The sequence below is a fragment of the Spea bombifrons genome, chromosome 3, assembly GCF_027358695.1.
Source record: "Spea bombifrons isolate aSpeBom1 chromosome 3, aSpeBom1.2.pri, whole genome shotgun sequence".
Taxonomy (NCBI): domain Eukaryota; kingdom Metazoa; phylum Chordata; class Amphibia; order Anura; family Pelobatidae; genus Spea; species Spea bombifrons.
The window spans coordinates 512011-525826 of NC_071089.1; the positions used below are offsets into that span (position 1 = coordinate 512011).

Here is a 13816-nt window from a genome sequence, read left to right on the forward strand (position 1 = left end):
TGGTGCACTCAGCAGGTATGTGGGGGGGGTGGGGTGAAAGCAGCAGAAAGAAAAATAGGCCTGTCCAACAGGGGCCTAATAATAACAACAAATAATATGAATAATAACACAAAATAATAAATAATAGCAAAATAACAACATCGCGCCATCGTGAGTTTGCAGCATGATGGGGCGGTGCTCACAGAGAGGGGAGGGATCAGCGTGGGATCGGTACCCTTGCGGGGCGGAGCTAGCGTCCGGGGCGGGTCTAAGAAGTTTTCAGTGGCTGAGCGGGAGCTTCAGTCAGAGGAGTCGCATCCGAGGCAGCCGGTCCGGTGCTGAGTCTGCGCAGTGGGTGTCCGCGATGAGCTCTCAGTGCCCGAGGTGCCGGGCGCCGGTTTACTTTGGTGAGTGACCTGTCCTTTACTCTGTTAGTGCTTATACCCCGTGCCGTGCCCTCCTTACACCCCGTGCCCTCCTTATACCCCGTGCCCTCCTTATACCCCGATCCCCCGTTACTCTCCTTGCCGTGCCCCCCTTATGCCCTGTTATACCCTGTGCCGTGCCCCAGTTTTACCCGTGCCCCCGTTACACCTTGTGTCATACCCTCCATATACCCTGTGCCCTCCATATATCCCGAGCCATACCTCTTTATACCCTGTGCCGTGCCCTCCTTATACCCCGTGCTGTGCCCCCCTTATACCGCTTGCCGCCCCTGCTGTGGGGTAAATCACTAGATGGGAGTGGATGTGGGGGGCACGTCCCGGGGCAACAGGGAGCCCGCAGGGGGGGGGTAGCGGGTTTCTATCATACGATATAAAGCTGGCTGGGGGAAGAATACGTGCCAAGCGACCCGATTCTGTAATAACCATGTCATTCTGGTGAGTGGTGGGGCTGTCTGCCTCTGGGGCAGTTGCTGAATGTGCCCTGGGTATTGGGGGGCAGGGGGTATTTACCGGGATAATTTAACTCTTTGTGTGCCTGTCTGCAGCCGAGAAGGTCAGCTCCTTGGGGAAGAACTGGCATCGCTTCTGCCTGAAATGCGAGCTCTGCAACAAGATCCTGTCGGCGGGCGGCCATGCGGAGGTGAGACGCGTTCTGCCCCGGAGGCGGGGGGACGGTGCCCTGTTACCCGCTCGCGGGGGTAGTATGCAGAGAGCTCTGTCACCCGTGGGTCTGTCGCACAGGAGCTTACTATCTGCCACCTGCGATGATCCATCTGTGTGTATGGGGGGCTCTAAGACACAGAACCCACCGGCACATCGGGCCCCGTCTGGCCCTTCTGGTCTGTAAAGACTCAAACCTTAATCGGTCGTTGGTCTCGTCTTAGATTCTAAGCCGTATGTCTATCCCATTTATGTTTAATCCCCTCGCTGTATTACCCTCGACCACCTCTGCTGGGAGGCCGTTTCATTATTCTCCCACCCACCGGTCCGCTTCCCGCTGGGTTTAGAGGCCAGATGTTTGGAACGTGGATGCGAGACGTCCTCGGGGGTCTCTCAGTACGAGAGAACCTTCCTGCAGTCTCGGGGGGGGGGGGTTTCCTCATCGCTCTTCCGTGTAGAGCCCGTGTTCTCTGCGTGTCAGCCTGTGACTGAGGGGTGTTGAGGGGCAGGTACGGATGTTGCTGCCCCCGTCTGCTTCTTGGGATGAAAGGCTCTCGTTGTTTGTGGGTAAAGCGGCACTTGGAGCCGGGACCCCCTCCGCAGGGCACGAGGATGGGGGGGGGCCGGGGAGGAAATTCCTGGCTCAGTCTGGCGGCAAGAATAGCAGGAATGCGGTAAGATAGTGCAGGGCGTTAACCCTTCGCGCTCGCTCACCATCGGCAGCTGGATTCCCACGGTCTGCGAACAGCGCTACGGATCCTGCTGGCGCTACGAGCACCACCGCACACATCTCAGAGCAATAAGCCAGGGACTGCACGTCAAATTCTGGGCTAACTGGCAGCTATGGAAGTGTGACCCCCGACCCCAGGGGCCGCGTGCATCCCGACCCCAGGGGCTGCAGTGGAGCGCGCATCCATGTCCCGGGGGGCGCTGCTCCTCTCATTACTGGATGAGCGCTGTAGTGGCGGTTACTTTGGCAGCTGCCGGGGCGTAGGGGGGCAGCTGCCGGGGCGTAGGAGGGCAGCTGCCGGGGCGTAGGGGGGCAGCTGCCGGAGCGATGGATTCCGAGGCTAATTCAGCGGAAACATTCCAGTAAATTGGAGCCGAGAGGAATGTGGATTTAATACGTGGCCCCCACGCTCTCCCACGTCCCCCGACACGGCAGGGCCCGGCGTGAGAGCTCAGTTACCCCTGTTGGAGTCGTCGGGCGGCCCCTCCGTGTGGCCAGTCTTTAGATCTTATTACCTCTGGGGGTATATTAACTATATGGCGAGAGCTGAGCTGGCCCTGCACGATGTATAGATCAAGCCGTGGCCAAGCTTGTGGGGTCACCCCTTTGTGATGTGAAGTCCTGCACCCCCGCTTGGTGCCTGGGCTCCAGGGGCAGTTAGAGACCCCATAGGGGTTTAAACTCCCTTCCGTGGCCCAGAAAGCTCTCTGTTCGGGGGGGGGGGTCCTGCCTTTGCCCCTATTGCTCCTGCGCTTCTACCCCATTTCCCCTCCGCTGTAATCTCTACTTCTCCCCGTCTGATCCCCCTCTCCCCATGTCTTTAATAATCCCACTTCAGGCTAACTGCCCTCCTGCCACCCCCTGGGGCTTTATATAGTGGCAACATATTCCGCAGCGCTGTACGTATGGCCGGGAACATCCGTTATTTAGTTGTGTCCGCCCCTCACATTCGCACTTTCCCCTCTTGTGTAACATCCCCGCGGCTCCTTAGATTGTCAGCTCCTGTGTGCAGCCCCCCTCGCCTTCTGTTTGTGATGTGGCAGAGGATTGTGGGAGTTGTAGTCCCCGGTACATGCGTCGGTAAGTCCTGTAACCCGTGTGAGAGATGGACTCACATCTGCTTTCTCTCCCCCCGCAGCACGACGGGCGGCCCTACTGCCACAAACCCTGCTACGCGGCCCTCTTCGGCCCAAAAGGTAGGTAAATCGGAGAGAGTCGGACGGGGAGTAGCAGCCCAGCGGGTATAACAGCATCTTACCTCTCCCTGTAAGCAGTGAATGTGCAGACGGTCAGTGAGGGGGGGTGTCACGGACTGGGCGGTGGGGGGCCGGGAGGGACAGCAGGTTGGGTGGTGGGGGTAGTGTCGCCAACCAGGTGGTGGGGGGGCCGGGAGGGAGGGGATGTCGGGCTCTGCAGGTTGGGCGGTGGGGGGAGTGTCGCGGACCGAGCGGTAGGGGGCCGGCAGGGGGGGGGTGTCGGGCTCCGCAGGTTGGGCGGTGGGGGGAGTGTCGCGGACCGAGTGGTAGGGGGCCGGCAGGGGGGGGTGTCGGGCTCCGCAGGTTGGGCGGTGGGGGGAGTGTCGTGGACCGGGCGGTACGGGGCCGGCAAGGGGGGGGGTCGGGCTCCTTGTGCGCTGTTATTTTGGGGCCCCATTGGCAGTGGTCACCTTGGCGCAGCCTGATGGCTTCCAGACCACACATTCTTTCCGCCTGAGACATGTGACACGTCGGCCACGTCTCCGGGGAATGTGACAGACGCTCGTGATGAGGGACTGCAGGTCCGGTGCTCTTACCCCTTATCTTACCCCGGAATGTGCGCAACGAGCCCAGCTCTTGGTGGGGGGGCTGGGGGGAGGGGATATATCATATACACGATGAAAGCCTGTCTGTCTCTCTTTGCTGCTGGCCCCCACCGGCCCTCGCCTGCCCAGTCCCTCACCTCCTTCCTGTTTTCAGGTGTGAACATCGGGGGTGTTGGTTCCTACATCTACGATACCACTCCGAGGGTCCAACACAGCGAGGTCCCTGAGTCCCCCACCAGCTCTGCTCCCGTCCGTTCCGGTACCACGAAACCCGCCGTGAAATGTGAGTGCGATGGGTGCGCTGCAGGGCGGGTGCTGCGGGGCGGCGGTGGCGGTGGGCGAGCGGCGGTGTGTGAGTGGCGGGTTTTGCGGGGCGGCGGGTGCTGCGGGGCGGTGTGTGAGTGGCGGGTGCTGCGGGGCAGTGGTTGAGCGGTGGGGCGGTGGGTGGTTGCTTGCGGCAGGTGCTGCGGGGCGGTGGGTGCGCAGGGGGGCTGCGTGTGCTGCTGCCGCTGGCGGTTCTGAGCCGTGCTGTTAGTATGTTGTCTGTTTTTTGGCAGCTGCGGCCGGCGTGAAGACGTTTGCCGGGGAGACGGCTCTTTGCCCCGGCTGCGGGAAGGTCGTCTACTTTGGTAAGTGAGACACTCCCATGAGGCTCAGCCAACCGCACACGCGGCTGTTATTCCTCCCCGTCCTGGGGTTTAATAACACGTTTATTGTATGTCCTGCAGCCGAGAAGGTGACGTCGCTGGGGAGGAACTGGCACCGGCCGTGTCTGCGATGCCAGCGCTGCAATAAAACTCTGACCGCGGGGGGACACGCAGAGGTGAGGGGCCCTTGCCGGGGGTAATGACATCATAATGACACGAGCAAAGCCTAATGGAGCAGCAGTGGATGCTGGTTTTGGGGGTGTAGGGGGCCGGGGGCGTAGGAGGCCGTGGGTGCTGGTTTGGGGGCATAGGAGGCCGTGGTTGCTGGTTTGGGGGTGTAGGGGGCCGTGGGTGCAGGTTTTTGGGGCGTAGGGGGGCCGCGGGTGCTGGTTTTGGGGGCGTAGGGGGGCCGCGGGGGCTGGTTTTGGGGTGCTTGTCTCCAGTTGTGTTGAGATTTTGCCCCTTTTGCTCTTGCAGCACGATGGGTTACCCTACTGCCACGTTCCCTGCTACGGACACCTCTTTGGCCCCAAAGGTTAGTGCCTGCGCGGTGCGTCTGCTGCCCCCGGTGGCCGTATTCAGTAGTGCAACACAAACTGAGCAAGGATCGCACCCGCACCCCCCTCGCATACACACATATATAACACATACATACGCACATACACATATATACATACATACGCATAGCTACACATACATACATAGACACACACAGAGATACACATACACGCATGCACACACACACATACACATAGATACACATACATACACATACATACGCATAGATATACATACATACATACACACACACGCACGCATAGATATACATACATACACACACACATAGATACACATACATACACATACATACGCATAGATATACATACACATACATACGCATAGATATACATACATACACACACACGCACGCATAGATATACATACATACACACACACATAGATACACATGCACATACTCGCATACATACGCATAGATACACATACATACGCACACACACATAGATACACATGCACATACACGTATATACATACATACGCATCGATACACACACGCACACACATATATAACACACAGAGTCTGTGCAGGATGTGTACTGAATTTGTGTCGTTGAAAACACGGGCCGCTTGCTGTAGTTACCCCCCGGGGGGCAGATCAGTGTCGGGGGGGCCGGACCCCTAACGCCTCCCCTCTTTTACCGCAGGGGTGAATATCGGTGACGTGGGCTGTTATTTGTACGAACCGTCTGACAAGCCGGAGACCCCCAGCCAGATCTGACTCCGTTCCGCTGGTAGAGTGATGTGTGTGCGGCTCGCTCTACCCTCCACCTCGTTTACCTCCCTCTCCCCCCCGCCGTCCTCCTTCCTTTCATCTCCCCCATTCTCTCTCTTCCTCCCCATTCTCTCTCTCTTCCTCCCCCTTCTCTCTTCCTCCCCCTTCTCTCTCCCTCCCCCTTCTCTCTCTCTCCCTCCCCCTTTTCTCTCTCTCTCTCCCTCCCCCTTTTCTCTCTCTCTCTCTCCCTCCCCCTTTTCTCTCTCTCTCTCTCCCTCCCCCTTCTCTCTCTCTCTCTCTCTCTCTCCCTCCCCCTTCTCTCCTCCGTAGTAATCGTGTGAATTGCCTTCCTCTCCGTCTCTCACAGACATGGCTGCCTCCGGGCCCCGCGAGTCCCAGCTTTCTGCCGTCTCGGGCGAGTTTAACCCTTTTGTTGCTAAACGTTCCGGATGTTGGTTGTAATGATGGGGATGACAGTCGGTTCCTCGAGACCGGAGTAACGCGGAGCCTCTCGCCGACAGACAGAATGCCCCGGCGGGGGTCACATCCACGCCTGCCAGGTCTCCAGAAAGCTGCACCTCTCACGGGTGACGGGGCATTTGGGGCAGATATTGGGTTCATTTATCAGACGCATGAATTCAGCAGATGGGTGACCCGTATTAAACACCTGACCTCTGCCTGTCCAATCAGATGGACGGATGTCTCCTGTGTCCCCATTGGTTGCCACGGCGGCGGTGCAGCTTTCTGTGTGAAACGCCCCCTACCCCCCCCCTTAACTTAATAATTCAGTTTAAAGTATTTTAGTTTATTTTACAGTTTTTGTGGCCATTCGCTGGGGTTCTAAGCCCTGCCCACTTTATGTAATGGGTTGAAACCTCTTAGCTCCACCCCAGTGTCTCCTCCTCCTATCTATGTACAACCAACCAGCAGGCTGAAAGCTCCTCACGGGAAGGTACATTTGGCTCCTGCCCCTGTGTAGGGTAAATAACGTGTCTCCCGAGTCCCGCGCCGGTTATGTGGCCCCTGCCCTCCGGTGGTTCTTAGAGTGATGTGATGATGCATCGTGGTAACATATAATAAGCGTGTTTGTACCGTCTGATAACACGAAACATACATGTAATTCTCACCGTGAAGTGGACTGTCCTTTAACCCCTTGCGCCCCCCCCCCGTGCTCCGTGTCCAGCGGGTGGTCTGCGCTCGGGACTGAGCTGGGACCACCTAGCAAGACACGGAATATCTTAGCTTTTGTGTCACTGCATGTGGCCCTCACGTGGCCCCTCACGTGTTTGTAACGATGTTTATTAAAGCTCGGGTTGGACACGTTTGCTTTTGTTGCAGATTCTCATTTATATAAAAGGTGATAGAAAGGGGCAGATCCCCGGGCCACGGGGCAAATCATTTATTGGGGGTCTCTCCCCTAAACGGTGGGAAGATTAACTGCCTCAGCTGCCCCATTCTACCGATCCGGCTGCAGGTGATGGGAGTGGTGCTGGTGGAGGGCTGGGGTTACGATTTTTTTTTTTTTTTGGTTTATTTACCCCATCGGCCCCCCTCTCTGTGTGTTTTACCCCGTCGGCCCCCCTCTCTGTGTGTTTTACCCTGTCGGCACCCTCTATGTTTTCAACCCACATTCTGTATGTATTTACGCCGACCGTCTGTATTTATTTACCCCGCATTCTGCCCCTAGGCAGCAGCCGGCTGTCTGAGGGGGTTGGGAAGGTCAGTGGGGGGGGGCGACGTGGGCTTTATTCGCTAAGGCCCTTCCTCCAGCGACTCTCCGTGTATTCAAGATAATTAGAAAGCCCTCAGTGGCCCCTGCGTGGCTTAATACTTTATCTGTAACACGTTAATGACATATTCAGCGATGAGCAGTAGTTACTGTGCGCGGAGCCCCAGCAGCCGCCTGCTTTCTGCCATCGCTTCTCTCGATGTTATGTGCCGGGGAGCTCCTGAGAGGTGTCTGTCCAGCCCGGCCCCCTCGGGGATGACGTGGGACTCGCGGGTAAAGCGGTTCTGGGGAGCGATCCTCCATTTGAGGAAACAGAGGGGTCTCTGCTGACCGTCGCAATTCTCATCCTGTCAGAAAGTGTGGAGTGTCAGACTTTCTGCGGACGTCACGGAGAGGGAATCCGACAGAGGTGGCCCGGACCGGACACCGACACGTCAGCCTATCCGTGTGTCGTGACCTTGCAGGGCATGTGACCCTAAGCGTGTAACCTCCCCGGTTCCCTTCTCATAAAGAACACATTAACTCCCGTAGGCGTGGCCCCGGGCCCGGCTGTCGTGGATTGGCTCCTCACCTGTCCAGTTCCACGTCCTCAATGGTCTCCGGTAACCGAACGCATGACGTTTCGACCAATAGGAGGGCAGCGCCCCCCGAAATCAGGGCCATGGAGCTAAAGACCACGGGGGGCAGGAAGTGCCAGACGTCTTCTAGCAGGATCACCAGGGGGGCCAAAGAACTGCCCAGCCGGGTCATGAAGGAGCAAAAGCCGAGGCCGGTCTGCCTGCAAAGAGACGCCAATTATCATCAGCAAAGGAGAGACTCGCGAGTCCTGTGCCGCTGTGTTACCTGAGCACCGTGGGGTAGAGCTCCGCCGTGTACAGGAACGCCGTAGTGAACGCGGCTTCCGAGAATCCTTTCCCCAGGATGGCCGTCACGGAGCGGACGTGGCCTGCAACAAGAAGCCTGGCTCACACGGGGGAGAACTGGCAAGGTGTGGGAGAGCAGAGTGGAGGAGAGCTGACGGGGGGGCCTGAGAGCGGAGCGGAGGAGAGCTAATGGGGGGGGGGAGCTGGGTGCAGAAGGGCTAGCCGGTTCAGGAGAGTTGGCAGGTGCAGTATAGCTGGAGATTCAGCTCCTCGGACCGGCTGCCGACTTGCTGGACTTATGGTGCGGTCGTGGCTGTTGATGCCCCAGGCGGTGGGGCTGATTATCCTACCTGGGGGCAGGAGGCTGGTGAGGGCTATAAAGCCGCCCGTTATGAGCAGAGAGCCCCCCTGACACGGCTTCCGGCCAACGCGGTCCAGCAGCAGGAAGACGGCCACCTTGGCTGGAATCTCTACGGCCCCAAAGATGAAGTGAGTGAGGAACGGGCCGAGGCTGAAGCCGGTGACCTTAAAGCTGATGCCGTAGTAACTGAACGCCACTCCGAACCTGCAGGGGGAGCCAGAGCAACATACAGAACCTTGGCCCCTGCCGGCCCCCGGCAGGTCACCCACTTCCCCTGCTGTAAAGGCTCAAACCTTAATCAGTCGTTGGTCTCGTCTTAGATTCAGGAGCCGTATGTCTATCCCATGCATGTTTAATCCCCTCACTGTATTACCCCCTACCACTTCTGCTGGGAGGCTGTTCCACTTATCCACCACCCTCTCAGTAAAGTACATAACTCTGCCCAATGCTCATTACTGCCTCCAGCAGTGTGTTTGGATCTCGATGAAGGATATTCACTGTCCGCACCGGTCACAGGCCTGGGGCAGGTTATTTGCCCCCACTGGCACCTCCCGCTCCAGCTGCCTCATACTGTGGGCCGGTGGTGGTGTTTGGCAGATGGGCAGCACATGAGACATCAGAGTTTGCCCCTCAGTTACAGGGTTTATATCCCAGCCCCCAGGGTGAAGGGGCAGATTCTCAGGATTGTTACCCCAGTGTTGGGGTGAAGGGGCAGATTGTCTGAGTTAGTGATTCCTGAGTGTCCCGATTGGCTCTTTTCTCTCTTATATCACAGCTAGAATCCCTGCTTGAATACAGGTGGCTCCATTCAGAATATCTTTTGCCAGAATGACCGTTATCAGAAGCATTTGGTGCCACGGTTAGGAAGTCACTAATGGGTGGTCAGTAAATGCCCCTGGTCAGTAAATGCCCCTGGTGTGTATTGTGAGGACCCTCGTCCATGTCTCCCCGTCACTCACCACATGATCCCGAGACAGACCGTGTTCTTCCTCAGCCGACGCGTTTTCACCAGATCCCACAAGTTGTATTTTTTGCACTCGACGGTCACCGTCTTCTGCAGGACCTGCGGACCACGGACCACCTCACTGCACGCAGGTGATCCCTATATGCCCCCAGCCCCCCCGAATGCCCCGGCTGTTACCCCACTCCTTATATATATGTACAGTAATGGCCCCCGCGCCCTCTGACTCTTACCTCCGGTGATATCTTGCGGTGGAAATCCGGCCTCCCGTTCATCTCTGCGCAGCGTGAGAGACATCTGTGAGCGGAAACCCAGTCCTGCTTAGTGAGGAGCCACCGAGCCGACTCCGGAACCCACCTGCCGAGGAGAGAGTTAGTGGCCCCTGGGGCCCTGTTGCTCCTGTATATGTTGCTATCGCTGTGTGTGGATAACTGCCCCATGCGCGTGTACCTGCCCCTCCGGGTCCGTGCCCTGTGTGTGTCCCCAGATTCACTTAAAGGTACCAGAGGCTTTAGGTGAATTACCCCCTCAGGCAGTTCCACGGACTCACCACCACGTGGCGATGGCGAGCAGACAGGGTGAGGTGGCGGCCACTATAAGCCGCCTCCAGTCTCTGATTAAGAAAGCCAGCAGGGCGAGGAGCATGTAGCCGACGGTCCACGAGAGGCTGCTAACGATGCCACAGAGGGTGCGATGAGCCACGTCGGTCCACTCCAAGACTGCAAAGGAAGGAGGAGCAACTCAATACCCCGTTAGGGGGGTCGGTCTGCTCAGTATGGGACAAACCCCCCCCGACACAACAAAATTTAACATTGGCGATTTTACAATTTTAAGTAACTCCCATCACTATATACTAAGCCAGTCATAGATAGAGGTACAGCATAACTCCCATCACTATATACTAAGCCAGTCATAGATAGAGGTACAGCATGGCTCCCATCACTATATACTGAGTCAGACATAGATAGTGGTACAGCATAACTCCCATCACTATATACTGAGCCAGACATAGATAGAGGTACAGCATAACTCTCATCACTATATACTGAGCCAGACATAGATAGTGGTACAGCATAACTCCCATCACTATATACTGAGCCAGACATAGATAGAGGTACAGCATAACTCTCATCACTATATACTGAGCCAGACATAGATAGAGGTACAGCATAACTCCCATCACTATATACTGAGCCAGACATAGATAGTGGTACAGCATAACTCCCATCACTATATACTAAGCCAGACATAGATAGAGGTACAGCATAACTCCCATCACTATATACTGAGCCAGACATAGATAGTGGTACAGCATAACTCCCATCACTATATACTAAGCCAGACATAGATAGAGGTACAGCATAACTCCCATCACTGTATACTGAGCCAGACATTGATGTAGTCGGCCTCTGCCCCTCAAACAACCTGCCTATCCAACTTTTTCCACCACTGCCCCCCACACAGCCTGCCTGTGCCACCTCAGCACTCCCATACATTCATTCACTCTTCCGCACCCCTTACTTCTCAGAATCTGGTCCGGGGGCCAATACTCACTCACTAATCTCCGTGTCACACGCACCGCACTCGCACCCAGCACAGTAACGTGGAGGAATCCACCAAAACAACGTCACTTGGCCGGAAATTCCACATCTTTACTGCCCTTTCAGGCCCCAGAGACGGCTCCGTGTCCCAATACCTAATGTGATGGATATCAGGGTCATTCCCATGAGTCCGACTCCAGACAGTAACCGGCACATGGAGAACATCACGTATGACACGGAGGCAGCAGACATCACGCCAAACACGGTACTGATCAGGAACGACACCAGCAGGATCCACCGGCGCCCAAACCTGCAGGAGAAGAGGCGCAGAGAAAACCAGAGTAACCCTGTGGCCCCGGGGCGTTCTACACCCAGTCTACACACTACGCCTCCCACAGAACCAGAAAGCCTCCTGGGCCGTGTACTGAGCCCACCTGTTCAGGGGGCCAAACCGGACCAGGTGCCTGCTGGCGATCTTAGAACCTTTGAAACTCGTGGGACAGTTTCCGGGCCACGTATCCCTAAACTCAGAAGCAGGAAATCCAGAAGAGCCTCACCTGTCTGCTGCGAATCCACACACCACGGACCCTGCGGTGAGTCCCACGAAGAAGTAGGTGGCCGATGCTTGATTTAACCCCTTCCTATCACACACCAGGTCCCACTGCAATAAACAGTAATCAGAGATACTGTGCGCCATTACACCGGGGTCAGGGTTCTAGGTAACTCTCTGGTACTTCATTCCATGAGCGTCAGGGTTCTAGGTTACTGTCTGGCCCTCCATCACACCCGGGTTTAAGGTTCTAGATTACTCTGTCCCTTCCATGAGTGTGTCTTCTGTGGATAATTTTCTATCTGTATCTACATCGCAGAACTTCTTCCCGGCCCCCCTCGCCCCTGCATGGTTCCTACCTCGGTGGCCGTGGTCGAGGTGAACGTTGAGTGGTCGTACTCCCACCCCTGGTCACAGTTCTGTACAGACGACATGTTGGCTCCATCCTGGGAGCTGTTCTGGAGCTGCGGATGGGAGAACATCTTACAGGAGCTGAAGGTTCCATCGACCTCTTGAGGAACGTAGAGAAATCTGCCCCGGCTCAGGTTACCCATCTGCCCCAGGGGGCGAATGGCGCAATGATGGGGGGGCACGGCTGAAATAAAGATGTGAAGGAGAAAGTGTAGGGGTAGGATGACCCTCGGGAGGCAAAGAATCAGCAGAGACAACATCTGGAACCTTCCAAAAACTCCAGCCTCAGAGAGAACGTCCTCGAAGCTCATTCTGCTGAAGACACGGAAGGGAAAGGAGAAGCAGCCTCATCCGCCTGGGATCCAGACACGACGCAGACTACGCCACTAACACTCGCCGGCTGGTGGCGGTTGTTGGGCGTCCGGCGAGGAGTCACAGGGTTCCTATTTTCTGAATTTCACATAATGGGAATTTGTTCCGGAGACACGGAGAGATGACACACTTTCATTCCACGTCCCGTCTCGGTGCCGCGTGGACCTGAAACCTTACAGATATAGCCCTGGGTAACTCTGGAGCAAAGTCAGTGGTTTCCATGGCGATTACTCCAGATTTATCTGTTTGACACAGAATTTCTCCAGACTCTCTCAGCGAATGGGCAGATGGGGGTTTTTACCCCAGTCTCATGGTCTCGGGGTAAACAGGAAGATTCTCTTATGTAACGATATCTGAGCTCCCCAATTGGTGTTTTTCTCCCTGCTATATCACAACTGGAATCCCTGCTTGAACACAGGTGACTTCATTCAGAATATTTAACCTGCTGACGAGCCATGGTTTCCATGACGACCGTTATTAGAGCCATTACCTGGGCATTAAATGAATTATAAACACATTGTTTTGCCCCCTTGTTGAGGATTCTCCAGCCGTTCTACCCCGGGGAGGGTGTGTTGGGCACCTGACATGACTCCTGAATTTGGGTCTCTGGCCACGAAGACACCCAACATCCTCAGTAACCCCGGATGGACATGGGCTGTACCTGCGCGGGGAGGTTTCCCGGGGGCATTTTCTGCCATTTCTACTCCATGAATGGAGACTTTGTGATGGCATTTATAAGGAAATGACATCATAACCTTATTATGTAATTAGCCAGTAAAACGATAATGTTATCAGTGCTCATTATACGACATGAGACGAGGACACAACGGTCTCCTTGTCAAGTCCTGAATTCCTACAAATGGAGCTTTGTGTCTGCAGCGAAGAAACCGCATTATTTCCTCCCCACGGCCCGAGGGCAGGCGTCTCAGAGAATCAACGCTCTCGGGTTATTGTAAGTTGCCCCAGCTTGGTGGTCGGTTTCCTAACCATAATATGAATAAAATATCTCCTAACTGCCCCCACCTTACTACCCCTCCACGGGCCGTGTGCCAAAGAGAAGGCAAAGGTGGAAGGACACCATTTACTAAACAAGGGCTACCAAACTGCGTCACCATGGCACATTTCACTGTGATCAGGATCCACAGGAGCCATTTCTGTCTGCCACTCCAGGGTTCTAGGTTACTGTCTGGCACTCCATCACACCAGGGGCAGGGTTCTAGGTTACTGTCTGGCACTCCATCACACCAGGGTCATTGTTCTAGGTTACTGTGTGGCACTCCATCACACCAGGGGCAGGGTTCTAGGTTACTGTCTGGCACTCCATCACACCAGGGGCAGGGTTCTAGGTTACTGTCTGGCACTCCATCACACCAGGGTCATTGTTCTAGGTTACTGTGTGGCACTCCATCACACCAGGGGCAGGGTTCTAGGTTACTGTCTGGCACTCCATCACACCAGGGTCATTGTTCTAGGT

General features: G+C 55.9%; 2 protein-coding genes across 2 annotated transcripts; one reads left to right on the forward strand and one right to left on the reverse strand.

Moving 5' to 3' along the window:
• Positions 1 to 232: 232 nt before the first annotated feature.
• CRIP3 (cysteine rich protein 3) lies at positions 233 to 5937 on the forward strand. Its single transcript, XM_053460031.1, has 9 exons — positions 233 to 386; positions 971 to 1065; positions 2954 to 3011; positions 3771 to 3899; positions 4174 to 4245; positions 4345 to 4439; positions 4741 to 4798; positions 5487 to 5573; positions 5922 to 5937. The coding sequence occupies exons 1-8, from the start codon at positions 344 to 346 to the stop codon at positions 5558 to 5560; spliced, it is 624 nt and encodes a 207-aa protein (XP_053316006.1). The 5' UTR covers positions 233 to 343; the 3' UTR covers positions 5561 to 5573; positions 5922 to 5937.
• A 1548-nt stretch (positions 5938 to 7485) lies between these two features.
• On the reverse strand, positions 7486 to 12281 carry SLC22A7 (solute carrier family 22 member 7). The gene is made up of 10 exons (XM_053458971.1): positions 11919 to 12281; positions 11567 to 11670; positions 11165 to 11319; positions 10019 to 10187; positions 9702 to 9825; positions 9467 to 9570; positions 8497 to 8711; positions 8127 to 8229; positions 7855 to 8061; positions 7486 to 7630 (listed from the first exon to the last, which is right to left on the reverse strand). Exons 1-10 carry the CDS (start codon positions 12279 to 12281, stop codon positions 7486 to 7488), a joined length of 1689 nt encoding a protein of 562 aa, XP_053314946.1.
• Between the last annotated feature and the right edge of the window lie 1535 nt (positions 12282 to 13816).

Bases quoted from the DNA above. Each gene is read 5' to 3' on its own strand.
- CRIP3 (XM_053460031.1), top strand. From the start codon at position 344: ATGAGCTCTCAGTGCCCGAGGTGCCGGGCGCCGGTTTACTTTG. The intron at 1,066-2,953 runs GTGAGACGCGTT...CTCCCCCCGCAG, and splicing joins CGGCGGGCGGCCATGCGGAG to CACGACGGGCGGCCCTACTG. The intron at 3,012-3,770 runs GTAGGTAAATCG...TCCTGTTTTCAG, and splicing joins GGCCCTCTTCGGCCCAAAAG to GTGTGAACATCGGGGGTGTT.
- SLC22A7 (XM_053458971.1), bottom strand. From the start codon at position 12,281: ATGAGCTTCGAGGACGTTCTCTCTGAGGCTGGAGTTTTTGGAAGGTTC. The intron at 11,320-11,566 runs GTGAGGCTCTTC...CTTCTCCTGCAG, and splicing joins TGTGGATTCGCAGCAGACAG to GTTTGGGCGCCGGTGGATCC. The intron at 8,230-8,496 runs GTAGGATAATCA...TTCTTGTTGCAG, and splicing joins CACCAGCCTCCTGCCCCCAG to GCCACGTCCGCTCCGTGACG.